This window comes from Genypterus blacodes, unplaced genomic scaffold, assembly GCF_046128005.1.
Source record: "Genypterus blacodes isolate CSIRO-AG114 ecotype Tasmania unplaced genomic scaffold, CSIRO-AGI_Gbla_v1 ptg000003l_1, whole genome shotgun sequence".
Lineage (NCBI taxonomy): Eukaryota > Metazoa > Chordata > Actinopteri > Ophidiiformes > Ophidiidae > Genypterus > Genypterus blacodes.
Window position 1 is genome coordinate 9,431,875 of NW_027466817.1, and position 27,426 is coordinate 9,459,300.

Below are 27,426 nucleotides of genomic sequence, written 5' to 3' on the forward strand. Positions count from 1 at the left end.
TAAACAGCACGAGTCTAGAATGTTTACGTCAAAAGGCTTTCACGTATAGAATAAAAGTAAATCCAGCCTGTTGTTTCTCCCCAACGCCTCACAGTCAAACCTAAATCTAAAAATTAACATATGCAATCATGTTCTTCTCTCTGCCTCTGCTTTTCACGTTCACGGAGCAGAGTGGAAGAACAATAGAAATGCATGATTAGATCAAGAAAAACAACACAGGATAGAAATGACATCATAGTTTTACAGTAGTGACATCTAGAGGATTTTATCTGTCATTGCAGTAAGGTACAGGAATAACAAAGGATCAAATATGTGATCTAGATGTGACCAAAAGAGCCTCAGCAACACCAACATTTAAAACCAACAACTAAAACTGATTAAACACAAGGCAATAGTGTATACATTTGAGCATTTGATGTTTCGATCGTCTCAGTCTTTGGGTTTCAGGAAAAGTTTTTCACAATTTTCACTGGATTATAGTTAAAATAAAAATAAAATAAATCATATCCATTATCATTATATGTAGACATATTTTTTTTGGCTTTATTGGTATCTTAGCTACTGAATTCCTATCTTATCAAGTACTTAAGTTTTCCCCTTTGGCAACACCAGACAGCATTAAAGCGATACTGTGGTAATTTTACAAACAAATCGTGATTCAGCTTGCTTACTCATTCACTGACGCTGTATTATTGTGTAGATATTTATCCTTCACTTTCCAGGTCTGAAGGTCTTAGACGTATGATGAAACAAAGACACGAGAACCAGCAGACACTGTTCAATCTGACGGAAATGTATCAAAACAGACTCTGAAGCATCTTTCTTTGTTTTTTAATTTGTCTCTCAGGGCACCAACCACTCATCATATTTCACACTTTCTCCTCATTTAACCCAGAAATGTCAAACGTCGACACCAGAGACGACTGTACACGGATGTATTAGGAAGTAGTTTCCTAATGATATCCTTGGTTTTCCTGTTATAATAACAAATATATACAGATAGCCCAGGATTGTAATAACAATAATTAATTCTTTCCAATAATAACAATACATTTAATAAATACTCAGTGTTCTGAACCACACAAGGAGAACGAGTTTAGGCTCCCTCCTCTCTGCCAATGGGATTGTCATCATCCCATACAAACAATAACGCTCATACACTCATATTCACACACACACACACACACACACACACAAACACTCACACTCTCATCTAGAGAAATTTGCACAGTCAAGTAAATACCATCTGCAGCCAAGACAAACCGTGGATTTTTAAAAACGGAGCACTTCTGATTTCCCAGCTTCTTACAGGCTCCTGAACTCAACATCGCTCTCATGTCCACTTTTAAAAAAACAGAAAAACAAAAAAAACGACAACTCCAGGGACAAAACTTGAGTCTTATGATGATTTTCTGGATTTTGTGCCAAATCCAGACGACTTAGTTGCACGACTCGGCTCCTAAAGTGCCTCTAATGTTGCATACAGCAGATCAGGAGAGATTATTGGGATCCAAACGCTCCTACGTGAACATGAGGTTGAAGTTGTTTGTGGAAGGTAGTTCAGGTCGCTTCCTCTCGCAGGGCGATGTGAGCGTTTCCCCCATGTGTCTGTGGCGTGATGGGAGTTGGTACGGAGCGCCAGTGAGGAATGTAAAGACAGAATGAGGCTCAACCAAGAAGATAGCGAGAGATTTCAAGAATAAAGTCGGAATATTGAGCGATAAAGTGACACAAATTTAAAGGTAAGAATATAAACTGTTAAGAGAAAACGTTACATTGAAACATTTTTTTAAATATCACAAATTGTAACAATTTCCAATTTAAAACATTTGACAACTTTATTCTCTTAACATTTCTACTTGGAGAAATATTATGACTCAACTGTTAAAATCTCTTTATTTGGAAATGTTTCAAGAATAAAGTCATAATTCTTCAGGGAAAAACAAGTAGAAATGTTGTGGGCTGTAATATTTTTAGAATTATTTCATTTAAAAGAAGCTGTATTTCTCTAATGGCTCAATTCGTAAACTTTTGATTTTCTTCTAAAAATATTCTGACTACTCTTTTCTTGAAATCTCTCTCTATTTTATTTTTCCAGCCTAACAATCTGTGGTAGGAATGTTTTCGTTGAACGGATGAGAATGTGGCGACTTATTCACATGGAAGAGAACATGCAGTGTGAAGCTCCATCCGCACAGCAACAATGGCGGCTATATTTACACGTCCATGCTTACAGAAACACACTTGGTCTGCCAGAAACGAACACCAGCGCTGTGAAAAAGGCTTCTTCCTGTCTCAGTATTCCAGGGAAAGATAACAATCAGACAGAAAGACGAAGGCCAGAGAGCTGCCGGGGCGATATGGTGGGAACGCCGTGATGAAGGAGCGACGTGTAAATGTGACCAAACGCTGTGACAAAAGATGCAAGGATGCGGGAGAGAAACGGCGGTACAGAGGCAGAACCAAAGGCGTGCAAATGAAGAAGAAGGACACTCAGTTTAGACTGTTAGGCAGAAAGGCTCCGGCTTCTCTTTGTCTTTGGGGCCAAACTCTCAAAAGGACACATGTTTTAGCGAAAGAATATTTCTCCTGTCTGTGTTACAGGAGCGGAACGAGGCGAGCGGACGAGGGACGGACAGAGATGGACGGTTGCTGTAGAGAGTGACGGCTGCTTCATGGCTTTAAAGGAAACCTAACCTGGCACACGGACAAGCTACGCTCACATTCCAGGAGGACGTTTCCCAAATCCCAGTTTTTCCTGATCAAATTTGGTTCTGGATCTGATTCAAATCTGACCTTTGGCTGTTGACCTCTGTGACCCCGTGTACATGTAGGCCGTGCACCTACATCCCTTCACTCCGTCAGCTTCCTTTGCATTTTGCAAAGGTTTCCTCCTCTCTTCTCTCTTCGAAAGTGCTGTGCCTTCCTCTTCATCACTCACGTCTGACAGGTTCAGCTGCTGCTAGCTACCTCAAAGTCAAACTAAATGCTGTATCACGCAAAAGGCGGACATTGTCACCAAAGGTATGACATCAGAACGTGCTGCAAACTCGTCCAGCTAACATCAGCCTGGACCTCATTGTTTAGTCTGACGGAGCTTAGCCTGATTAAGGTTCTGTATGGACAGAGTGAGACCTGTCAGGGTGAATAGATCAGATCTGACTAAATCGTAATTGAGCATTGAGAGCTTGAAAGTGAACGTAGCTTTGGTGAACACAGAGCACTCAGCTTCCAAAGAGAGAAGAAGTGCAGGGGAAGGAAGGTGGGTGTGCAGCGAGCAAGGGTGTGCTGGCTCGTGGGCACTAAGGGAGAGGCGTCTTGTAAGGGTTTCACACTCCAGTATAAGTGCCTACAAACATAACAAGGAGTTTCTCTGTACTCGATCGCGAGCACAGCGAGGCTCGGACCTCATTCAGGCTCAGCTGGGACGTTCTCCTCACTAGCAGAACTGCTTTCCACACAGAGGGACAGTCTGGTCCAAATTCTGGCCCTCCACGTCCATGTCCATCAGGTTGGGCTTGGTCGCGCTGGCGCTGCTGTCCCCAGAGCCCAGGGGACTCTCGCAGCTGCTGCCCGGCGAGGAGCTCATCGTCCGGGAGAGCGAGGCCAGCTTCCAGGGGTCAGCCCTCATCCGGGCCGGGGTTGGCCGGGGCCGGGGGGCGAACTCCAGGGTCTTGGGTCTCTCCATGGGGCTGTCGAGGGAGACGGCGTCCGGATCGAGGATGGGCGGGGCCGGGGCTTTACGACGGGGGGCAACGGGGAAAATGGTGGCGGGGTCAGGGAGCCGAGGGAAGTCAAGGGCGTCCTGTGGAGCTGACAGGAGAGAGAGAGGGAGAGGGAGAGAGAGACAGAGAGAGGGAGAGACAGAGAGAGAGACAGACATGTGTTATCTATGCAGGAGTATTTAGCAGAGCTGGATCGCCAACACATCTGATCTGTGGTCACCAGTTTGCTGATGGATGTTGTTGGTTCCTTACCTTTGCTGCCCGTGGTGCCCGGGGCTCCTGGAGGCTGGGGCATGGGCATGCTCCCGTCTGACGGCGTCCTGCGATGCCCCAGAGTCTGTGCGCGAGGTCGTATGGCTCCGTCTGACGGGGTGCGCCTGTGGCCTCTGTTTAGGGCCATGGCGGCAGAGACGTGTGTGGGCGTGAGCGACTGGTTGGGATCCTTCTTGAAGCTCTCCGCCCGCAGGTCCAGGAGCGGGTTGAGGGAAGGAGCTGGCGGTGCCATTGGCATTTTGATCCCCGTCCCAGGGATCAGGGGATAATCGTCCGGGTCAGAGGGAAGCAGGGATTTGGTGGAATTGCAGTCGGACAGAGAGGAAAGAGAGAGGAGCGTTACAGAGGGGGAGGGGTCCAGGCAGGGGAGGGTGGAGTCATGATGGCGGGACAGAGACAGCGAGAGGTTCCTGCTGGGCGGAGACGTGCTGCGGCGGAAACGTCCCGTCCGCTGGAACAGACCATCCTTCTTCTTCCGCTGCTCGTCTCGGAGATCCTGCTCATCCTGAAGCACCTGTTCACACAACGCCAGGTCACATGACTACAAACAAACGCACCTAGAGAGACGCTACACCTGCACCGAAGAGGTTATTGGCAACATTTCACTGACTTCAATGTTCACAGACAGACAGACAGACAGACAGATGGAAGAAGTGTCCCGTCCCATCCTCCATACCTGCAGTTTGCCCTGCTGCAGTAAATCTTGACCCAGACCCACAGACGCCAGCAGAGAGGCGCAGCTGAGAAACAGCAAGTCGCTCTTCTTCCTCTGGCTGCAACGACGCAGCGAGTCCTGGTAACTCACGCCGGCCCCCAGACCTCCGGGTCCCTGTGTGTTAGACACCCCAGCAGCAGCAGCATTGGGTCCCAAGCTGCTACACAGGGACCCTGAGTCCTCCATGGCCCCGTTACTACTGGTCTCTGAGGGCCCCGGTGACTCCTCAAACTCGCCACACTCCTCTGTGAGAGAGGAAAGGTGCATTCAGGTCAAACCAATCTAATTTGAATGTACAGATGGGTAGCTAGCCCCAAAACTCCTCCAGACCCACTCACCCATTTCATTGAGGCTGGAGAAGCCAGCGGTCATGGGTGCATGTTTGGGGGACTTGCCCAGGTTGGGGGCACTGGACGACCAAACTTTGCATCCTTCGCCCAAGGACTTCAGTCTGCAAAGAGGAGCAACATGAGGCGTAAACACCAAACCTGATCTTCTGATGGCTCATCAAGCAATGTGCCGGGAATCGGATAGCGCCGTGTTGTGTTTGGAACACCGCAGGGTGATCATTTAACACAATATTTGGACTTTTAAAGGATACATGGTTTATAACCTGATCTATCTTTACCTCTAAATCTCACTTCTACCCGAATAAAAGACCTAAAGGAACTGAAGAACATATGTAAGTGGCAGAACGTCTTCAGGACAAGGGCCCCTTTTCACGCCTGACAGATGTAAACATACTTGTCCTCCCCGCCTGCTCTCTCTTTCTGGTGGGTGGAGCTTGGTCCCCAGGTGCGTCCCTTCTTCTTGTTGGTGGACAGGTCTTCCTTCTTACACACAGCGCTACGACCCCACGTCTTGCTCCCATCACTGGGTGTCACTGAGGGATGGTGAAGACAAAATCAGCTTTCAGAAAACACACACATCGCCTTCACGCAAGCACATAAACACACACACACTTTTGACGTCACTCACATCTGATGGCTCTGAGGCGCGGCATGACCCCGGGGCTGGCAGGTGGGGTGGTGTTCTCGCTCCCCTGGTTCTTCCTCTTGTCCACACTGGGAGATGCCTGCACTGTGATCTTGTGCTCAAAGCCTGAATGCAGGGAAGGAGACATGAAATCAGAACAAACCTTAAGATATTTACCAGATCTCCAATGCTTCAGTTTATTATTGAGAAACAAGCAGGTTTCATTTTCAAAGTAAATCCCTTTTAGAAACATAGATATCCAGTTTTCCAGCATTTTTCACTGGGTAACAGGAAGTGGCATCACGGCAGGCTGCGTTCCACCTTTGTCAGAAAATGTTTTGCCCACATTGCAGTTTATCCTTCAACCCACCAGAGGGCAGGCTAATGCAGTTGTTGTCCCTGCCCAGCTTGAGTAACCGGCTCTTCTTGAAGTGTCCCTTTCGTTTCTTCACCCTGGGCTTCTCCTGGTACATCTGGTGAATGATGATGTTCAGCTCTCGCTCCACAATGTCGATTTCCCTCTCGGCCAGCTCCTGCTCTCTCCTTCTCAGCTGCTCCTCCTGCTCCCTCTGCTCCTCGGCAGCTCGAGCCAGCGCCTCCTCCCAGGATCTCAGCTCCTGCGGGGAGAGGAGAGGAGAGGAGAAGGGACGGGAGGGGAGGAGAGGAGAGGAGAGGAGAGGTGAGGAGAGTTTGTATGGCATCTCCTCCAACACCTCTTTTCACAGCAGCATCATTTCTCAGGTAATTCCAATTAGCACAAACACCCCAGACAGAAACTGAGAGAACTTCCTGCATCATTATGAGATGTAATTTTCTGTTTCTAAAAACACGGCTGTGCGATCATAACACTCGTGAAACGGCTCCCTCAGCTCGAAATAAAAAATCTGTGGTACATCTCGACCTCACTTCTCTCACACCTAAAAATAAAGCATTTACATAACAACTCTAAAAGCTGGAATTATGTTAAAAAGCAGCCATGTCGCTTCAGATGAGCCTCATGTAAGGTCTAACTCAGAGCCTTTATTCCAGCTTTGTGGAAGGTCTAGCTGAAAGCCCGTTTCTTGTTTGGGAACATGTGAAAGTGTCTAAATCTGGTGATGAGGTCTCTTGTTTGCTTACTTGTGCTGGACTCAAGTGTATTTGGCAGTTGCTAGGGTGGTTGCAGTGGTGTTTGGTGCAGGTGCTTTGGTGTTTTATGTGGTTGCATAGGCGGTAACTATGTTGTATAGGGTGGCTACCATGGTCCTCTGGGTGGTTGCTAAGGCGGTTATTATGGTGTTTGTGATGGGTGCTATGGTCCTGTGCGTGGTTGCCAGGGCGGTTACTATGCTGTCCTGGGCAGCTGCTAGGGCGGTTGCTATGCTGTCCTGGGTGGTTACTAGGGTGGTTGCTATGGTGTCCTGGGTGGTTGCTAGGGTGGTTGCTATGATGTACTGCATGGTCTACTGGGCGGTTGAAATGCGATCCTGGGGGGTTGCTATGGTGAACCAGGTGGTTGCTAGGGAGGTTGTTATGATATCTGGAGCAGACGCTATGGTAGGCAAAGATAAGGCAGATTTAAGACCTCCTTTTTATGATCAGTAGCAAAGTCCAGATTTTGTTTATGGCTCTTAAGATACTGAGGACAGAAAAAAATAACAGAGCATTTCTGAGATATCGCTGCTGAGCATTTATTCCCATATACCTGTACATTGCCTCCTCTGAAAAAGTGGCCTCACCACTCAGATCTTACAGTCTGAGCTTCCTCACCTTCTCTTTGGCCCTGAGCTCGTCAAACATCTGCTGGATCTCCACTCTCCAGTCTTCTTGTAATGAGTGGAAGGACTCCAGAGGCATTTGGAACATGGCGGACTGCTCGATGGCCAGCAGTCGCCGCAAGATGCTGGTGAAGGACGGCCTGCTGCGAGGGTTCGGGCTCCAGCACTCTGAACCAAACAGACAACAGGAGAAACAGTTCATTTCTCAGGTTAATGTTTAGTGTCTATGAGGTGATACAAGGCTGGAATCCTGTTAATTATTTATGTAGACAAATACTCTCAGCATTGCGTTCTGACTGATCCACTGAGAGCTTGTTACAGCTCTGAGAGAAACAATAACAATGATGTGATAAGTCACTTTGGCGGAGATAACAGTGTTTTCACAGGCAAAATATGCTGCCCTCAGCAGGTAATGTTTATTTACTGGTAAGATAAGATAAATCAGGCAGAAGGGTTTGTAAAGATGAAAGGCGAGATAGCGACAAGAATAAACAGGGTGGAGAGAGCGGGGAGGAGTGAGATTAAAGGAGGAGTAGGAGCGAGATGAAGGAGAATTAGAGGAGGATGAGGAGAAGAGAGCAGAGAGGAGGAAGGTGAATGACGCATTAGACGTCAAATCTTGCCAGTCCAGTTTTCTCCCATCTTGGGACTGAGCGCATTTATGCAATTAGGAAACTAAGGCAGGTGTGTTTAAACAGAAAGGATGTGGATGTGAAAGCAGAGCCAGTTAATAACACACTATTGTGAGCTGAGCTGCTGGGTTTGTTTGCAAGGTGAAAGGGAGAAATGTGGCCCGGGAGCGCAGGACTGCACCACCATGTATACAGAGCAACCCTAATGAAGCTGTTCATCAAGTTCAACCCTGCAGACTCACATCGGCTGTTTAAATGGTTCTAAAGTCCAACTGTAACTGCTCGAGTCATTGTCCTTCCTGCGCCTGAAAGCTGAAGTCTGCTGTTTGTGTTGTCGATAGACCTGGCGAAGCCATCTGGGGGCACTGTGGATTTTGTTAGTTGTAATTAAATAAAGAAGCGGCCTCTCAACTGTCTCCGGAAATTGGTGATTGAAATATACAATAGGGTAGGTTCCTGGTTCAATTCCGGGCGCCTCCTGGAAAGCCTGCTTAAGTGCTGTTGAGCACACTGAACCCCTAACTGCTCCTTCCCTGGTATGGCCCTGCCATCAGTGTATGAATGGGTGAATGTGAGGTCATCTACTGCATAAAACAGCACCACTACAAGGGATTGTTTCCACTGGATTTATTGGTTTATTTTCTATTGATTTTCATCCAAATTTCTTCAGCTGTTCGTATGTGAGTATGAAGTCTTAATGGCTGAACAGCCCTCTGTACCATTTGTTCTTCAGGTGTTTGTTCTTTCAATCCCAACTCAGGAATCCTCCATATCAATAACAACCCAATAATAGTCTTTTCTTCTGCCTGCTTACCTCCAAGCAGCTGAGCGAAAGGTTCGGGGCAGGTGGAGGGGACGGGGAGCGTGAGCTTGTTCATGGCGACACCGTAAGCAACAGCCAACGCGTCGATCTCCCGGTACGGAACTTCCCCCGTCAGCAGCTCCCATAGCAACACGCCAAAACTACAACCACAGACGAAAGAAACAACGTGAAATAAGGGTGACGTGGGTACGATGACAGCATTGTGTGAACGCGGTGGAGGTACCTCCACACGTCGCTGCTCTTGGAGAAGAGCGAGACCTTGATGACCTCAGGGGCCATCCAGGCGTAGGTGCCCGCCGCACTCATCTTGGTGGTCTGGTGCCATTCCCTGGCCAGGCCGAAGTCTGTGATTTTCAGGGTTCTCTCTCTCCCGTCGTCCCATTCTGACGGCTCCAGGATGAGAACTGAGGAAGAGGAAGAGGAGGAAGGATGTTAAAGATGACCTACCCAGTACCGTACATATTTACAGCACTATGTACCAGCTAGATGGAGATGGTAATTAATCAGTTAATATAATTAATTAGAAGCAAACATTTGGGCGGATTATCACATTAAGTCTTTAATCCTCATTTCATTCATCATAATCCATCGTCATCTGTCACCATTAAACACTATATTATCTTCACCTTTCAGGCTTTTTTAATTATAAACATTTTAAATTTCTTATTGAACCATAGAATTTAGAATGAAATCTAGAAAAACTAAATGCAAACGCGGCTCATGTTCACAAACACAGAGTGTGTTTACAGTACAGGTGCGGTCACACCGGCATGCAATACAGGTTTCTGCTATAGGGCAGAGTAATCGCCTCTGTGTGTGTGTGTGTGTGTGTGTGTGTGTCCGTGTGTAAAATTTCCATAAATGTGAAGCTACAGTAAATCTTTGTCTGTTTTGGTGTCTTACATCATATCTCCGTCTCTCTCTCTCTCTCTCTCCCTCTCTCTCTCTCTCTCTCTCTCTCTCCCTCTCTCGCCCCTCCGTGTACCATCCAGTGCTTCCTTCTTTATTTCCGTGTGAGGCCTGGCTATGGAAATATTTGGAGTACACACAATTCACCAGCACTGGAAGCACTCTCTCTCTCTCTCTCTCTCTCTCTCTCTCTCTCTCTCTCTCTCTCTCTCTCTCTCTCTCTCTCTCTCTCTCTCTCTCTCTCTCTCTCTCTCTCTCTCTCTCTCTCTCTCTCTCTCTCCCATACACACTTATCTACAGGCGTATGCAAAGGGTGGCGGAGTGAGGCTATGCACACAGCGGTGTCTTTGTTTACACACACTCATGCACCACACACGCGCACACACACACACACACACACACACAGCTTTCACGTGACAAAGGTGTGCCTCTGAGACCTGCTGTCTGTGTGAAACCTCACTACAGACCAGTTTCAGTAATACAGCCAGGTGAGAGTTTTCTATATGGGAGTGTGTGTGTGTGTGTGTGTGTGTGTGTGTGTGTGTGTGTGTGTGTGTGTGTGTGTGTGTGTGTGTGTGTGTGTGTGTGTGTGTGTGTGTGTGTGTGTGTGTGTGTGTGTGTGTGTGTGTGTGTGTGTGTGTGTGTGTGTGTGCAATCAAGCGTGACAGAGGGGAATCAGTGCTGGTTGCTGGCAGTCAGTAGGTCTATATGCAGTCAGTACTATAGTACTGACTGCAGAGTATTTGCCGTATACATCTAGAGGAATCCAGACTGAGGACATTTCACCTGCATGAATCCATCCATACAAACTCACATGGCTTCCTTCTGTCACTCAGAGTGAGCTGACCTCTGACTGAGACAGAACCCAACACTCAACGCACAGCTCCTTCACTTATAGGTCAAATATCCATATATGCTGGCGGACATGCACCTGACAAGCATGAACAATCCTTAAGAACGTTCTGGAATCTGGTTGGGCTCCCAAACCGGATCCCATATGAGCAGGAATGAGCCACAGACATTCCACTGCTACTGTGTGTTTCAAGAGGATCTGACATTTTAAGGCATTCTCACTGTGTGTGTGTGTTGGTGTGAGAGAGTGTGTGTGTGTGTGTGTGAAAAGGGGAAGCACAAGTGTTCATCATTTCTTCAAGTCTTCAATTCTCCCTCTTCTGCTCTCTCTCTCCCCTGGTGTTTGCATGCTCAGACGGGTGTGTCCTAGTGTCCTCACACTCTGCCTGGTTTGTGTGTGTGTGTGTGACGCTTGCGTAAGTGTACACACATGCAGCAGGTATAAAGGAGTGAAATCGTGTTTACTGACGTGTGAGCAGCACATTGTCACTTTCACTGCCAGCAGCTTTTCATCCATACGTCAAATGCAAAAAGTGTGAATCCATGTGTGACTGCACTGTAGCTCATTGTAAGGGATTAGCTATTTTCAAGTAGCTCAGTTATTAACCAGTTTTTCACTTTCAACTTCAGTCGCTGAGCTATTTTCAGTGAAGTGTGTTACTTGTAGTGTAGCTAAGTACTTTCCTCATAGAGTAGCTTAGCTGTAGCTTAACTACATTAACTTGCATGAAGCTACTGTTTCAATGTAGTGTGTTACTTGTAGTGTAGCTAAGTACTTCTAAGTTTCTTCTTCTATCTTCGTATCTTTGACTTTCCCCATAGAGTAGCTTAGCTAGCTGTATCCTAAATACATTAAATTGCATGGCACTACTGTTTTAGTGTTGTTTCACCACACACACAAATTTTTGCTTTTACATTTTGTCCTGTGTGACATGACCTGTTATCATGAAGCAGAGCACACAGAGAGAGGGAGGCTAACACACTCCCTGGTTACCCAAATGTTTGCTATAGCAACGTGCATTATGGGAATTAAGGCAGTGCAGCATGATTCTTTTTTAATCACACTGCACAGCTGAAAACAACAAGCCACAGCCTTTATAGTCTTTTTCATAATAATCTGAAGGATCAATTAAAGCATTATGTGATAATTTTAATACTGATGAGAGGAGAAACTGGTTAGTGGAGTAATTAAACCGGCTGATGTGTTCAAATATTTGGTGCATGAAACCTGTTGCTGCACATTTAGTTTCCCTGTAGAGACCAATTACAGTACAGGGGGGACGAAGATGAATGATGATGAAAAGCACAACTGGGCTGCTGGTATCACAGGTGGCTGTGACGAGGAAACACACCTGCAAGGATCGAGGTCATTGCTTTGGAGAAGTGTGTGTGTGTGTGATCTTACAAGTCCGTCCTTTGCTCCTTGGACTCTGAACCGACCGAGCGTCCAAAGAAGCCGCTGAGTCAACATGAGAGGGACCAGTGAGGCTTTCAGCTGGTCAGTCATTAGCCCAAACTTTACAAAGTGAATTCCTGCTGGGTGTGTATTCCTCTGTGTCACTTTGCTTACCTTGCTTCCCTGTTATGCTTAGAGAACAAGCAAGTTGATAAAGGAATCATTCACAAAGCGATTATGAGACAGATTTTGCGAATTAGTCGTTATGAACCGCCTTTACAACGCAGAAGTCTCTAATTGGCCACCTAGTCCAATCAGTGACCAGTGGCGGCCATCCGTTTATATAAGGCCGCGAGCGCTTACCTGTGTACCACTTACAGTATGTGCGGCCCTGTTCATACACTGAGCCTAGATGGGTGCATAGAGGTGAAAACGTGACCCTGTGTGTTTGCGTTTGCCGATCAGGTGTATCTGTAAAATACAATGAATCATCACTGTAGTCTCTCCCAGGGTGCCACGCCTTGACTAAACCATCAGCTGGCAGCGTTGTGACGAGGCGTGGCCGTCTGATCAGCTGACCCATCTGTCTGACGCTGACACACTCGCACACTTATTAACTCGCTTCACTCCCACAGGTTTTCCACGACTCTTCATCTGTGCAGCAAACCTTTACACAAAGCGCTCGTGTTATTGTGGCCAAGGTCCAACTCAGTGCGCTCTGTCACTAAGTTGTTGTCATGGTAACAAGGGCAGAGGTCATCAGCGAAGAGTATGAGCTGAGACAGAGGAGGAGAAGGAGGAGAAGAAGGAGGAGAAGGAGGAGGAGATCTTAGTCCTCTCAAGCTCCTGGCTCTCTTTTCCAGGTTTCAGTGTAAATTCAGTGGGTTATTTACGTAAAAATGCAAATAGTGACAAATTTTATGAGAGAAATGTTTGTAATGTTTTTAAAGGAGATGAAAAACTTCCGAATTTGTCAGATTATTTCATTAATTTCATTGCCAAATCCACGTCGCACAGAGACCAGGAAGGGAAAACCAGCGACACGTCTTCAACTCCTGAACTCTCTGACCTGTTGTGTTGTTGTCCCTCCACTCCACGCCAGCAGGGGTCGCATCCCTGCCTCACCCACTTCCTGTCTGTATTTCCTGCCTGGTCCCCCTTGCACAGCTGCTTCCTGTCATCAGTCTTAGCCTCCGCACTCTGTCTGTCTCGATCTCCCTGTTCTCCCTCACAGTGCTGAGTTGAACTGTTGTAGACTTTCTTGGCCCTTGCCTGACTGACTATTTTCACCAGTTTGACCTTTGATCCCTGTTCCTCATATTTACCTGTGTGTTTTACCTGCGTCGCTGTGTTTGCCTGCTCTAAGACAGCCAAACTCAGTTACACACTCTCATTCACATTTATGGGTGAATTAGTTTCTGAATATCCAGAGGAAACGCACACAGACGTGCAAACTGCCTGGATTTGAGCCAGGGACCTTCCTGCTTGTGTTAGTGGAGAACCAGATTCCCAAAATTTAATGGACTCTTAATGGAGAATCGACTGTTCTGTCAAATCCCGTCTCACCACAAAGAAAGAAACGCAATTTGGAAATTTCCTCTTTCTGCAACTCCTCTTCCCTCTTTTCTCGCCCTCCTCCTCTTTGAGGGAACAGGTGGAGCCTGCAGAGCCCAGCAGCTGTTTCCGTGGCGCCGAGTCAGCGAATCAGGTCCAAGGCGCTACAGAACCCTGAATTGAGTGTCTGCACGGAGCCTCTGCTCTTGTTTCAGTGAGACACACCGGCCGCCTGCGTCTGCTGGTACGTACAACAACAACAACAACGACAGGGTGACAAACACAGCCACCTGACTAACAGGTCAGTTACAGAAAAGACACTCTAGTATGTTTACATGCACTTTAAAACTTCAATTACACTGCAAATAAGACAATAAATTGTCTCTCAAACATCATGTAAACACCTTCTGTTTACTCTCAGCAACAGACCGAGATCATGAGCATGTAAATCCATTTATTCAGGCATGTAAACGTACGCGACACGCCTCAAACTGCAACACGGATCTGTCAACTCAGATTCCCACTTTTGTATTTGGTTTGAATTTGTGTTTCTACTTCACCAGAGATCAAAGCCCCTCCCCCCGTCGCCTTATGTATCTTCCTATTTACCCCCCGTCATAAACATCATCATCATCATCGCCTCACTCTCTGCCGTTCCAGCCGCCGCCAGCCTGGCTACGATCGCAACGACACACCAGGGAGGAGAGAAAGGATGGAGAGACACTGAGAGGCAGCGTGAGTGGACGTAAAGAGGGAGGTGGGACATGAGGGGGGAAAGGGGGAGGATGAGAGAGGCGGAAAGAGGAGAGAGATGATGAGGGAAGAGGGGAGAGCGCTGCAGAAATGGGGCCAGCGGAGGAGAAGAGGGAGGAGAGCAGGTGGAGGAAACGAGGGAGAGAAAGAAAGAGGGAATAAGAACGCAGGCCGCTGGAGGTGAAGAGAGAGAGAGACGAGCGAGAGCCTTTGTCATTTTCCTGGCAGAGCAGAGCAGAAGTCTTTGTGTCTCTCCGTCTGTCTTTGTCAGACATCTCGTCTCTTCGGAGGCTTCCAGCTAACACGCACACACATACACACACAGGAATGAGAGCAAAGCTCAGATCTCACTGTAACCCAAAATCTGTCTGTGTTTGGCTTTGATGCCTCGTCTATTATATCTACTTTACTATGCAACATCAAAATACCGATAGTTCTCTTGTTTGATCTCCTCACGTTTCAGTCTCATTAATGCAGATCAATGTAGATGCTGAACGTGTTTCCGAATGAACATCCCTGATCGTTTCCTGCAGATGTTGAGATTGTGCAGTATTTTGTGTTCCGTGCCTCGTGTCACATGAAGCAATGCAGCCTGAATGTACAACTACAGGATTTGAACTGTGGCGTCAAACCACAAGAGCGCGTCACACACACACACACTCGTTCCCCCTTCCGCGGTGCTTTGATGCTTTGGGTCGTGGCGAGCAGCGGGTGTCACTGATACCTCGGCTTGGCTCCGCTCGCAGCACCACGGGCCGTCAGCGCTGTGATCCTGAGCCGCACTGTGGCACAGTTTCACCCTGCAGACATTCACTTTGTCTGCACACAAACGCAGCCGCCAGATTCGTGTGACCGGGCAGCGTCTCTTTCTCTGTGTGTGTGTGTGTGTGTGTGTGTGTGTGTGTGTGTGTGTGTGTGTGTGTGTGTGTGTGTGTGTGTGTGTGTGTGTGTGTGTGTGTGTGTGTGTGTGTGTGTGTGTGTGTGTGCGTGTGTGTGCACGGTGTGAATTTAGAGGCCTGAGCTGTTGGTTTTGTTGTATTATTGATGACAGATTTTCACGTTTTGATTTTGCTAAACTTCAATCATTTTAAACTTCACCTTTACAAATACAGATGCAGATTTACAGATATGATCATGAAAACTTTAATACACGCAATTAGTGGAGTATAAACAATATAGGCCCCTGCTCTCCAGCGCTTTAAGGAGAAACCATCTACATCATCTCTGCTTTAATATAAACGAGTCGAGCTTTGACCTGCAGCTGAATGAAGTCGAGCAGAAAACATTGCAGCGTGTTTACATGTTTACCTCTGGAGCGTAAATGTATGTAGTAGTAAATGTATGTCTGCTGTGTGCACTCGTCCCTGCAGCACGCTGGGTCAAGGGCCCTCAGCTCGGGGGACACTCGGTGCCTTCTCTGCTCGGCCTGGCGTCCCCCTCTGTCCGTGCCAGGCTACTGGACGCCAACAATGGCCTCTAACACACACAGAAGACACACACACAGCAGCCCATCAGCTGCTTGTGTGAGTGTGTGAACCCATGTCCACTGACATGGACAGCAGTGTGTCCCCTCTGTTACTTGCTAACTGCACTGTGTGTTGTGGGAGACACACAGTCCCATTATGGAGCAACAACACATATCATTTTAGAAAGAATCTGTTTTATGAGTCAATGGACTTAGATGTGACCTAGGCGCATTGTGAAGTGTGTTAGATTGGAGAGTGAAATGTGAGACTGTGACAGAGACTCTCACTTCTATTGACTTTAGTAATTACTGCAGAGAAACACAGTTTGTTTATGATAAAGACAAATTTACCGCCTGGGTGACAAACAAGAGGAAAGGAAAACATAGCTGGAGGCAAAGTAACAACCTGTCTGCACGCCATGGTACATGTGGGACATATGGGACGTATGTGCGTCTAGTTTGTGTCACTCCTGCTTGTGATCCATGTCTGTACTGACAGACTGATGGGTTCAGAGCTGTGAGTATAAACACAACAACTACCCATTTAATTCAAACCATAAACTAATTCATATATAACTGGGCTGTATTGCGTCATCCATGTTGTACAGTAATGTACTGTGCAGCATGCTGTGTGTGTGTGTGTGTGTGTGTGTGCACAGGGAGCCTGAGCTGCAATGCAGTAAAGACAGAGGAGAGTCCTCACAGTTTACTGCTCCTCTCAAATCATCTGTTTATTGAGCTGTGGACAGAGTGACCGTACTGTGTGTGTGTGTGTGTGTGTGTGTGTAGAAACAGGCGGTCAGTCTGTGCGTTCATTTGCAAGGTAACATTTAAATTATTCAGGCAGGTTTTAAACGCCATGCAAACGCCACGTCAGCATAAATTGACGCAAGTAATAGACCTCGATTGAACATCACTTAAAACTTAAAAAGTTTTCAGTCTGAAGCCGACAGTGAGGAGCTCATAATGCAACTGTAATCCATCATTCACACAAATTTAATGATTGCCGACATAGAAATCTACAAAACACATCTTCACTTGTGAACGTGCAGCTCATGTTAGTGTTTCTATCATCACATATAACAAACCTGCAGCAGGTAAGGATGAAGACGTTTGTATAGAAGAGGAAGACAGTACAGACATAGAGACTATAGTATGTGAAGAATGTTAACCTTCATTTCTTCATCTTCTTCTTCTACTCCTCTATACTACAGGCTACAGTGTTCCTGCTCCATCCCTCCCCCATCCGTCTCTCCATTCTCCCATCCAAGCCTCCAGGGCCTTCAGGAGACGCTGCATTCCTTCTTCTCCATTCCTCCTCCCATCCAGCTCGTCCTCTGTCTCTCTGCTCTGTCATTCATCCCCCCCCCCCAGTTGTACATCTCCTGCTGCCCCCCCCCCCTCCTCCCTCACCATCCCCCCTGCGGTCACTCCTGCCATTGTGTGGTCCGCTCTCTCTCTCTCTCTCTCTCTCTCTCTCTCGCTCTCTCGCTCCCTCGCTCTCTCGCTCTCTCGCTCCGTCTTGGGCTGCCGTGTGAGAATGGGGTCATTGTTGCCCCGTTGCAGCGCTGCAGCGCTGCACCGTCCACATGCACACGGGCCCACACGCGCCCAACATGCAGGCCTGCCAGATACAATGCCATAAACACACATCAATCACTAACAGAGATAGAGATTCTGTTGAGGTTCTGTAGTCATCGCGTGATCGCCTGAGATACGACGCCGTCAAAACACATATGCATGACAATAATCACCATCAACACTGCAGGTCATGTGATCTCTTGCTCCAGCTCCTGCTTGCTCATCATCCATTGTATAATGCTCGTAAGACGAGGTGAGAACTAAAGACAGAGGAGAGGCTTGGGGGCCCGTACTACTCTGTCACCATGGCGATGCCAAGTGGTCGGCGGTTTGAAGAGGACACCTGAGACCAGGGGCGGTATTGGGAATTGGTAAATGCCAAATTTACAACTGCCCAAAATTAGTTGCAAACTCTGAAATCTAGATGCAGCACAAGTTTGGCAGGTGTGACGTGAAGACATGACCTTTGACCCTTTGGGGCTGGGAGCCGATAAAAACAATCGGGTGCGTTTCTGTTCTTCTTCTTCTTCTGCAAACATGGCTCAAATTTGAAGCTACAGCAGTCAAAACAGCAGCAAATGTCAGCCACCCCCCCTTAACCCTCCCCACGTCTTTATTGTGTCTTCTGCACCTCCATGTTTCTACTCATTATACATGTTTATATTATGCTCAAACACACTGAACCCGTATGTACTACTTTGGTACGAGCGCCAAACTCAGCATAAGTCTCTCAAATGTCCGACAACGAAAAAAGGAGGATGTGAGACCACAACAGAAACTTTGTGACTTTCTTTAACTCTAGATTACGTGAGGAAGGTCGTCTTCTTCTGTTCGATATTCATTCCCACATGACAGACCTGCCCATCCGATGGACGGTTCCTCCCACTGCCGGATGCGGATACAGTTGAGTCAAACACATCCAGTGTCACATGAGCAGTGACTACAGGTCTACACACTGTGATACTGGTCTGGTTATGGTCCCAGTCTGGTCCAGGGATTAGCAGTCAGCAGGTCAAGGCTCTAATCCTCAGCAGACTTGCTCCTACTCTCTCACACTTATATGCAAACACAGCTATGAGCCATAACTCACCTCGCTAATCTGTTAAGAAGCTATTAGCAGGGGCGGACCTGGATGGTCTGGGGGCCCAGGGCCAAACCGGATATGGGGCCCCTCTCAGCCTTTCCCTGATTGATGATAACTACGATAGCGCATGGGAACCTGTGATTGTCACCTAACTGACTGAGATGACAAACAAACATAGTATATCAAAGATTTTTACAGGTTTTTTTGTGTAAATATGATCTAAATTCACCCCCGTAAAATCTTCCAAAATTTCTCGTGTCAATCAATTGTGCATCAAAAACTCCCAGTATTGTAGATTTAGAGCCAGTAGGAAAACAGGAACATCGCCCAGCCTGAGGTGTTTCCTTTTGTCACTAGTTCACCGCAACAAAAAGTTACAGGAACAAGCTGAATTGGTCGCAGTTTGTGTAACTTCATTTAAATACTCTATGAGTGATCAGCAAACTTGATGATCCTGCTGGAAGACACGAGGTCGCAGCTATTCAGAGGGCTGTTGACTCTGCAAACATGGCTCCAATTTGAAGCTACAGCAGTCAAAACAGCAGCAAATGTCAGCCACCCCCTTAACCCTCCCCACGTCTTTATTGTGTCTGGATTTACAGTGACCATCATGAAAATCAGACATCGCAAATTACAGATGTTGCAATGATTTGACGTATTCAGAGGCCATTGGTTTGGATCCTGTCAGAACCCTGGAAACCCATGATAAAAACGCAATTAAATATGTCACAGGAGAACCTTGAAAGGTACTTTTTCACCCCCATGTAGAGAGAGAAGTTTTTAGAGGCTCTGACATGTTCCATGGTTCCTATTATGGGGTTCCACATTGGTTCGTTCAGCAGACTACACTTCTACTTTGTGCCTTGTAAGTGAACGCCAATCAATAAATTATTATCACCTTAACAGCTGAAAGCAAATATTCAGTATCTATATCTATATATGAGTTTTATGGATGTGAGTTGTTGCTGGTCAAAGGTTACAATAAGTAGGTCCAACCCAACGACCAATGGGCTGTGTTTACATTTCTTTATCCCTAAAGACTGTAAGACTGTAAGACTGTAAAGACTGCGATAGGCCGTTTAACCTAACCATCAACCAAGTTGAAGTCAAACAATATTGACGACTTCTAATTCTAGCAACACTGCAGGTTTAAGTTAAAAAAAGAAATCTTGTGTCTATACATGTCTTCTGTGATATACAGTAAGACATTACATTACATTACGGTCATTTTGCAGACGCTTTTATCCAAAGCGACTTACATTACATTACATTACCACCCTTCGCAGAGGGGGGAGCAACTGAGGGTTCAGTGCCTTGCTCAGGGGGACCTCGGCAGGGACTCCTACCGGCGACCCCCCGGTTCCCAAGCGGAAGCTCTACCCACTGAGCTACTGCCTCCCTAAAACTTCAGACTGCTTGGGTCAGAACCCTTTACGGCAGGACTGTAGGTCGGCATCCTGCTGTGGTTGGCGACAGGCGATGGGCCCGGCTGTATTCTCTTACCTGTGGCTGACTCACAGCGTCTATAGAGCTCAGTGTGAAGTATCAGTGACACGCAAGACGTGGATTGTACAAACCAAGCGTGACCCAGCTGTGATCCCACAGGCGCTAATTTGTTATTATAGAGTTTAATCAAGACTGCAGTGACGGTTATAGTTGTGATCCAAGCATCTCTGCAAAATCACCAGATGTTTAAGGAGATTTAAGTATGACACTATTGACTATCAAGAGCAAATCCAATAATAACCTAAATCCCATAAATAGCCACTCTAATATCACAGTATTGTAGTTATTTTGTTGTTTAGCTGGCAGCTTTGATCCCATGTCCCTTTGAGTGAGGCGGACTGGAGCCCTACACTCTGTGACAGGTGAGGTATGACCCAAACCACAAACACGCTGACACCAGACCAATCAGATTATCTCTGTAACACAGACTCACTCACTCACACAGACACACACACACACACACGCACACACACACACACACACAGACACACCTTCAACAATCAGCTGAGGGCTGATGAATACATTTCCTGTGCCTTATACGTCTCACAAACACATGCTGTCCACTATACGAGTTTATCAGATCGTGTCTTTGGTTGCAACTAACAGGCGACACAGCATGCGAGCCCACCTGTATTCTGACAAGAAGGATGTGACAGGTCCACCGAAATGTCTTGTACTTCCTTCTTGTGAATTCGGCCCTAACCTGATAATGCAAATGTATAAAGTAAGAGTATTTGTATGATTTGTTGTCTTTTGGTATATAGGTGACATACACATTCTTCCATAGCAGCTATAGGCCTCTGGAGTCCCTGCCTTCTTGTCAGAATATGGGTGGAAAAACATAATATGAGCAACATCTAATTCAGTTCTGTCAATTCCATTAGACGGACATTCTTCCAACATTCCAACATTCTGATTCTTCATCACAATCAGTTAACGAAATCAACAGTAACCTTATATGAATAAAAAAGTCAAGCAGTACAATAAATCAGCTCTATTCTCTCACACCTGAACATGAATAGAACAGGACAGTAGTGCCGAGCTCTAATCTCAATCTGAGGATCCATCAATTACGAATTTGGAGGTAAGATCAGGGTTAGATCAGGGTTAGGTTGATATTAGTTTGGGGTTAGATCAGGGTAAGCGCGGGATAAGATTGGGATAAATACGGGGTAAAATCGGGATTAGATCATATAACACTTCATCACGCCTGTCATTCTCCTTGATGAACCCTTCAGAGAGCTGTGCGAGAGTGAAGCGTCAGCTTGTTTATCGAGCGAGGGAACCGTCTGACAGAAGACAGAGGAGAGGCTCGGGGGCCCGTACCGCTCTGTCACCACGGCGATGCCAAGTGGTCGGCGGTTTGAAGAGGACACCTGAGACCAGCGCACCTGGACAATGAGCTGAGGTGTAACCCTAAACTGAGATGAACCGCTGTTTATCCCCCACGCTCTCCTTCTCTTGTTCGTCTCCTCTCTCACTTGGTACGTCTCTGCTCTCCCCAGGCTGATATGTATTCACCCCCCCCTCTCCCGTTATTCTCCCAGGCCTCTTCTTCTTCCTCTTTGCTCTCTCTCTGTTCCGTGCGTTCCCTGCGGTCATCCACAGAGTAATGCAAACATCACTTTGTGTAGCGTTGAGTCATCACTAATCACACGCTTAACTATCAGCACCCACACATTTATAGTGAGATTCATCATTACTGGACGGTTTCATCACCGTCCTCCGACATTCCTGCATTTCATCCGTTGTTATTTTCACACACAACACTCTAAATAACTGGGACTGACATTTTGCACAGTGGCTAGCAGCTGTATGACTCAGTGCCTGCGTCGCCATGGTAAGGCAGCCTTACGGGGTTGTTGCCAGGGCGCAGTCGTCCAATAATGCATCTGATCCTCATCGTTAGTGTTAGAGTAGCCTTACTCACTACACGACTCCCAAACCACATGCAGACTGAAGCTTGAGTTTCCAGATCATTTAGATCCGCTGAAGCTATAGTGACACGATAAAAAAGGAACACAAGCCGCTTTTATGTTCACTGCCAGCAGATGGCAGCGTGACTCAGATCAGTGGCGTGAAGGCTGCAGTGGGCGTCATCCAACATTCCTGCTCCAGAGTCAGATGGTGTTGTAAACCTGAAATTCTCTGCGACTCTGCCGTTTCGGAATTTCATCACCAATGGTGAAGCGTGAAAGTCAGGTTAGGCTACATTTCTCCATCAAGTCTTTTTTTCTTTCCAACATTGCAGAGTGAAGTGAAAGTGAAAGTGTGTGCTGTTATTCCCATTATACACACCTCCCCTCTCAATGACAAAAAGCTTTTTGCTCCACCATCCAGTATGGAAAGGACAAAAAATGGACAAAAGCTATAAACATGCTAACATACTTGCTGCATAGGATGACGTGTTTGATGCATTTGTGCAACAGTCTTTGCCTCCATCAAACTGGACAATTGCTCGTCAAAAGAAGGGTGTAAAGTTCATAAGTTTCCTGATGACATAAAAACTCAGAGTCAAACTCAGAAATATTTATAATCTCTGTGAGTCTTTGATGATTTTACTCATAATTAGTGACAACCATTAGTTGAGAGCAAAGCTGGGGCTGGAACATGTGAGGGCGTGTATGGTGTGAGATCAGTTGGTGTGTTTTGTGATTCCACACTCTAAAAAGGCCTTTAGTCAGCATCCTGCACACTCAACCCATATTTCCACAACCCATCCCCCATCACTCATGTCACTTAGGATAAACAGACACATGCACACAGGATACTGTGCACATACATACACACACATGCATGCGCCTGGATGCACGGGGAGATTTATTTCTTTGATGCACCAACAACTGCAACTGTGTCTTTAAACAGCAAGTAGCACAAAGGACCAAAAATAGCTCAGTGAGTTGCAGAGCAACTGCTCTGCTTGAGGAGGAGGGAGGAGGGAAGAGGAGGAGGAGGAGGAAGAGGAGGAGGTGCAGGGGGGGAGAGATGCCAGGAGCGGAACGGTTCTCAAGGAGGGAGGCTTCCCTGATGGGGTCAAGACCCTCAAAACTCTCTGAATGTGGTCATTCAGTGATCACTGGACAGGAATTACAGGAAGGTGTTTGGGTGTTATAAGTAATGTATTAAAAGAGAGGATTTACCTTTAACTTACAACTTACTCCACAACCACGTTGCCCATATTTGGACTGCAGTTATTATTATATAAAGGGTACATAACCTTATACGTAACTATTACCCTGCCAAAGTAAACTGAATTGGAACAAAGAGAAAAATGTCAGGATCAGTTTGTTACGAGTCATCCTATGATGATTCCCATCCCCTCTCAATATAAAGGATTAGAACCCACACACTACAGCTGTGCTTTGTGTGCTTGTTGAGTGCTCTTTGTGCTGCGGCTATGTTACACATGATCTGCCCTACAGGTTTGAATGCACCTGCTGTTTGACCCCACTGATCCTCTCCACTGAGGTGAGTGTATGATGTGCAGTTTATGAGGTTCGATGAGAAAGGATCTTTCTCCTTGTGTGTTTTTGCTTCATCCCCAAATCTGCTGTTGCCTTTAATCAAACGAAGAAGAAGAATCATCTCTTTGATTGCTTTTGTACAAGTACAATGCAATGTGTCCTCTGCATTGACCCCATCCTAACTATCGGTTCGGTGTCTGGGGGCAAACTTTACGGCCCAACACCAAGAGGAAGTCTACCCACAGGGAGAACATGAATGCTCCACACAGGAGTGACCAGGGCCGACACAGAAGTCAAACTGGATACAGAGGCCGAATTTTCAATTAAGGCGCTTTACTGGCATTCACCCAGGGCCCACTCACAAATCACTAAGCTCACCCCTGTCTTTGGTTATTATGTTTACACTATAATCAGCAGTCTTGCTTATGTGTATTATGCAGGATGGAACTTACTATTGCTGGACTTCAGGTCTCTGTGGATGATGGGAACAAAAGCCTTATTGTGCAGGTAGTCCATCCCTGTGGCGATCTGGACGGCCCAGTTCACCAGAACCCTCGGGGGAACCTTCTTTCCAGCGAGTGCCCGGTTCAGGGCTCCTCCTCTGGCGTACTCCATCACCAAGCACAGGTTGGGTTCTCGCAGGCAGACACCCCGAAGTGAGATTATGTTAGGGTGCCGGAGCATCCAGAATAGCCTTGCCTCCTGCCGCACACTCTCCGCTGTGGCGCTAATATCCTCATCGGGATCTTGCCTGGCAGCCTTAACAGCTACTTCCTCCCCCCGCCAAATTCCTTTGTACACCTTCCCAAACCCGCCAGCTCCAATCACCTCCTCAAGGAGCAGTTCTGTGAAGTCAATCTCTAAGGGGCATTCACACACCCCGACCCCACCTGCCCCCAGCCCTCCTGCAGTCAACTGGTAGTTGGCAGTATCCCCCCTTGTGACGTAGTTGCTTGGAAAGATGCCCACTTTATCCTGGATCTTGCCTGTCCACCAACCCTCGTCTCCAGACACTTTGGAGTCTTTGGAGAGAACCTCAAGAAGGTCCCCACGCCTCAGGGTTAGTTCCTCATCTGCTGTGGCCTCATAGTCAAACACTGCTGTCCAGTAGGGATTGGTGGCCCCACAGTGGTGGCCTGGATGGGAGTCTGGTGAGTCAAAGGAGGAGATGGTAGACGAGTTCCAGCTGCTGCCATTCTCCACCTGCAACACTGGGGCAGGATACATGGGTGGTGGAGGGGTCATATTTGGGGGCATGGAGGAGGACGAGGTAGTAGAAGAGGGAGGACCGGGTGGGATGAGGCAAGGGGGAGGTGTGGAGCAGCAGCCCCCGCAGTTGGTGCAGGACATGGGGGCTGCTGTGCTCCTCCCTCTGCCGTATGGCTCCATGGAAGCTTGGCTTCTGTTTAACGCTGTCTGCCCTCCGTCAACTCAAAAGGCAAAAAATCCATACAGGGCCCATCGACTGAGATGAAGACCACCAGGGGGGGAGGAGGGGATCAGAGGATCAGAGAGTTGCCACTGCTCGCCCCCATCGCCACGGCTCACTATTGAAACTATGCCAAGTCCTGTCGCTGGTAGCTACGCTGTTGCTATGCAGTGTGTGTCAGCAACCGGCACTCCCAAAGGTTCACACAGGGTCAAGCAGTGTATCCTTTATAAACCTAATTGATTGCTTCCAAAATTGTGTGTTCCAGAAAGCTGCCAGAGACTCTGACAGGCGTGAACGTGTGTTTATCTACCAGACAGCAGGTCTGTGTGGGCTCTCAGTCTGATGAGCTCCTCACTTTCACACATTATTTCTCCCTTGATCACTCTACTGCTATAGTTCATCAAATTTACATACTTATTACCAATTTACTACATTACAGTAATTGTATATACTTCATCTAGAGGCGACAGATACATATTCTGAGCTCATGATGCCTTTACAGTTTAGATTTTTTTCGCCCTGGTGAATAATATATAACGAGTGCTGCGTTTCATTTCACCCCACTGATACGTGTTTTGACCCATCTAAGCCTGCTCACAGACTGAAACACCCAAACTCCATAGGTTGCCTGGTTGATTTGGGTTTTAGGACATCTAATAAAAACCTCAGTCTGTGTTTGAAATCCTCAGAACAGGAGTCTTCATCGTTTCTCACCCGGCCCAGTGTAGATGCACCTCCCCCGCCAGCTTTCTCCATCAATACAGCCCGTATCTCTCTGTGTGCTGGGGGAGAAAAAAAAATCCTCGGATCTTTGCCCTACATCCCGACAGGCTGGTCCAGGCGCGATAAATCCTACAGCCAGGTCAATATTCCTGCATAGAATTCCAGAAGTCTTTCAACAAAAAACGCGCGTCCATTTTAAAAGAGCCGGAGAATAACAGGAAGACGGCGGCAGGTATTTATTAATAATACAGCCTGGAAAGTGGCACCGTGTTCAGCATCCACGGGAGCTTGAACGCAACACACCCGCCCGGCATCTCTGCTCGGCCTGATTCAGTCCCTCTGCTCGGTCCACACGTGTGAAGCGTCAACCTGAAGGATAAAATAAAGAGATCAACTCCTCTTCATCAGGGAGGTCGCCGATGTCAATATTGATTATTATCCACCTTCAGGGGTCACGCGCGGCACTTTCACGTAATTAATCAATTGTTATGGATTTATGTCGCCGACTCCTGTGTTATTTCAGCAACGATCTGAAACATGGAAACACGCACAGAGCGCCGATAGAGAGAAAACGAGTTTCAACACAGGTTTCCGTGGAGACGTTGCAGTTCGAGTCGCGGCGTTAGTGCATCTGTGTCCGAGAGGACGAGCTGAAACAAGGGGAAGGAGGAATCCGCTTCGGCTCCATGTTTCCTTTCGTTATGTCACGTATAGAGCAATACATCACATTATTATAATCAACAATTACAATAATAATATCATTGTTCCTTAGAACAATAGTAATAACAATGATAAGGGTTAGCGGTGATCCGTGCAAATGTCGTAGAGTCCAGTCGCCGCTTCCGTGTTCTCTCAGCCTAAATGAGTATATTTAAAAAGGTAAACAATAACCTTTTACTGTCGCCTAACCTGGACGCTGAAAGCAGCAACATCCAACGACATCGTCGCATGGGCGTGTGTTTGCACCCAGAGGGGACCATGAGAGCCGTAATAACCCAGTTTGATGAGATCTCGACACCCTTCTGCTAGTCCGTTTCCGTGGGGGTCAGCCGGTTGTCCGGAGGTCCGCCGTAACCAAACAGGTTCTTTCCCCAGAAAGAAGTGCCATTTCGAGCGGCGAGCTGTCAGTCTACGGGCTGACTTTGCATCCAAATAAACCGGGGGGCGTTCAAAGACGTGGAAACGAGTGAATCGGTTGTCGGCGATCTATACATGATATAGATGGTCTGACAACTGACAGTGTTATCTCACTTTGACCCATCGCGTGTGTGCAGATCTGCGGTGCAGGAGGGAAGGAGAACCAAGCGTTCTATTGGAACGAGACTCAGCTGTGCCTGTGTTGTTGCATTCTGGGTAATGTATTTTTTAGCGAGCTTCTGGTGACCTACATTATTCCAGCAGCTCATGACCATGAATACATACATAAATACATATATAAAATATTATCATGGTTTTTGTCGTTGTTATTATAAAGTAAATAAGGTATACAAGTATTTAACCTGTCCGCCTGCAGGTAGAAAACAAAAGATGTGGAGGTTTTCGTGAAGTTATACCCTGTTATACCCTTGTATTGGCTTCTCAAGTAAGTTAAAATTTAATTATTAATATGTACTTTACTTTCAAAATCTCTTTTTTCTTATTTTTTTCAGGCCAGTAGGCATAATTACAAATAGTGTAAATTGATTAATTAAACTGTCAAAACAAGAATGAAATCATGACTACAGAAAACATCCATTTGTGTTTCAATACACATAATTGTTAAGTACTTCCAATCCAATCCAATAATTATCCATACAATCTAACGATG

General features: G+C 46.8%; 1 protein-coding gene across 1 annotated transcript; it reads right to left on the reverse strand.

The window, feature by feature from the left end:
- Positions 1–1,269: 1,269 nt before the first annotated feature.
- Positions 1,270–26,790, reverse strand: map3k10 (mitogen-activated protein kinase kinase kinase 10). Its single transcript, XM_076141092.1, has 12 exons — positions 26,511–26,790; positions 23,917–25,988; positions 9,124–9,304; positions 8,892–9,040; positions 7,438–7,613; positions 6,059–6,305; positions 5,692–5,814; positions 5,458–5,596; positions 5,052–5,164; positions 4,675–4,958; positions 3,978–4,512; positions 1,270–3,813 (listed from the first exon to the last, which is right to left on the reverse strand). Exons 2-12 carry the CDS (start codon positions 24,851–24,853, stop codon positions 3,440–3,442), a joined length of 3,258 nt encoding a protein of 1,085 aa, XP_075997207.1. The 5' UTR covers positions 24,854–25,988; positions 26,511–26,790; the 3' UTR covers positions 1,270–3,439.
- Positions 26,791–27,426: the final 636 nt, after the last annotated feature.

Coding starts and splice junctions, on each gene's coding strand:
- map3k10 (XM_076141092.1), bottom strand. CDS start 24,853: ATGGAGCCATACGGCAGAGGGAGGAGCACAGCAGCCCCCATGTCCTGC. Junction 9,305..23,916: donor AGACCTGAAGTCCAGCAATA/GTAAGTTCCATC, acceptor CCTCTTCCTCAG/TTCTCATCCTGGAGCCGTCA. Junction 3,814..3,977: donor GGGCACCACGGGCAGCAAAG/GTAAGGAACCAA, acceptor CTCTCCTGTCAG/CTCCACAGGACGCCCTTGAC.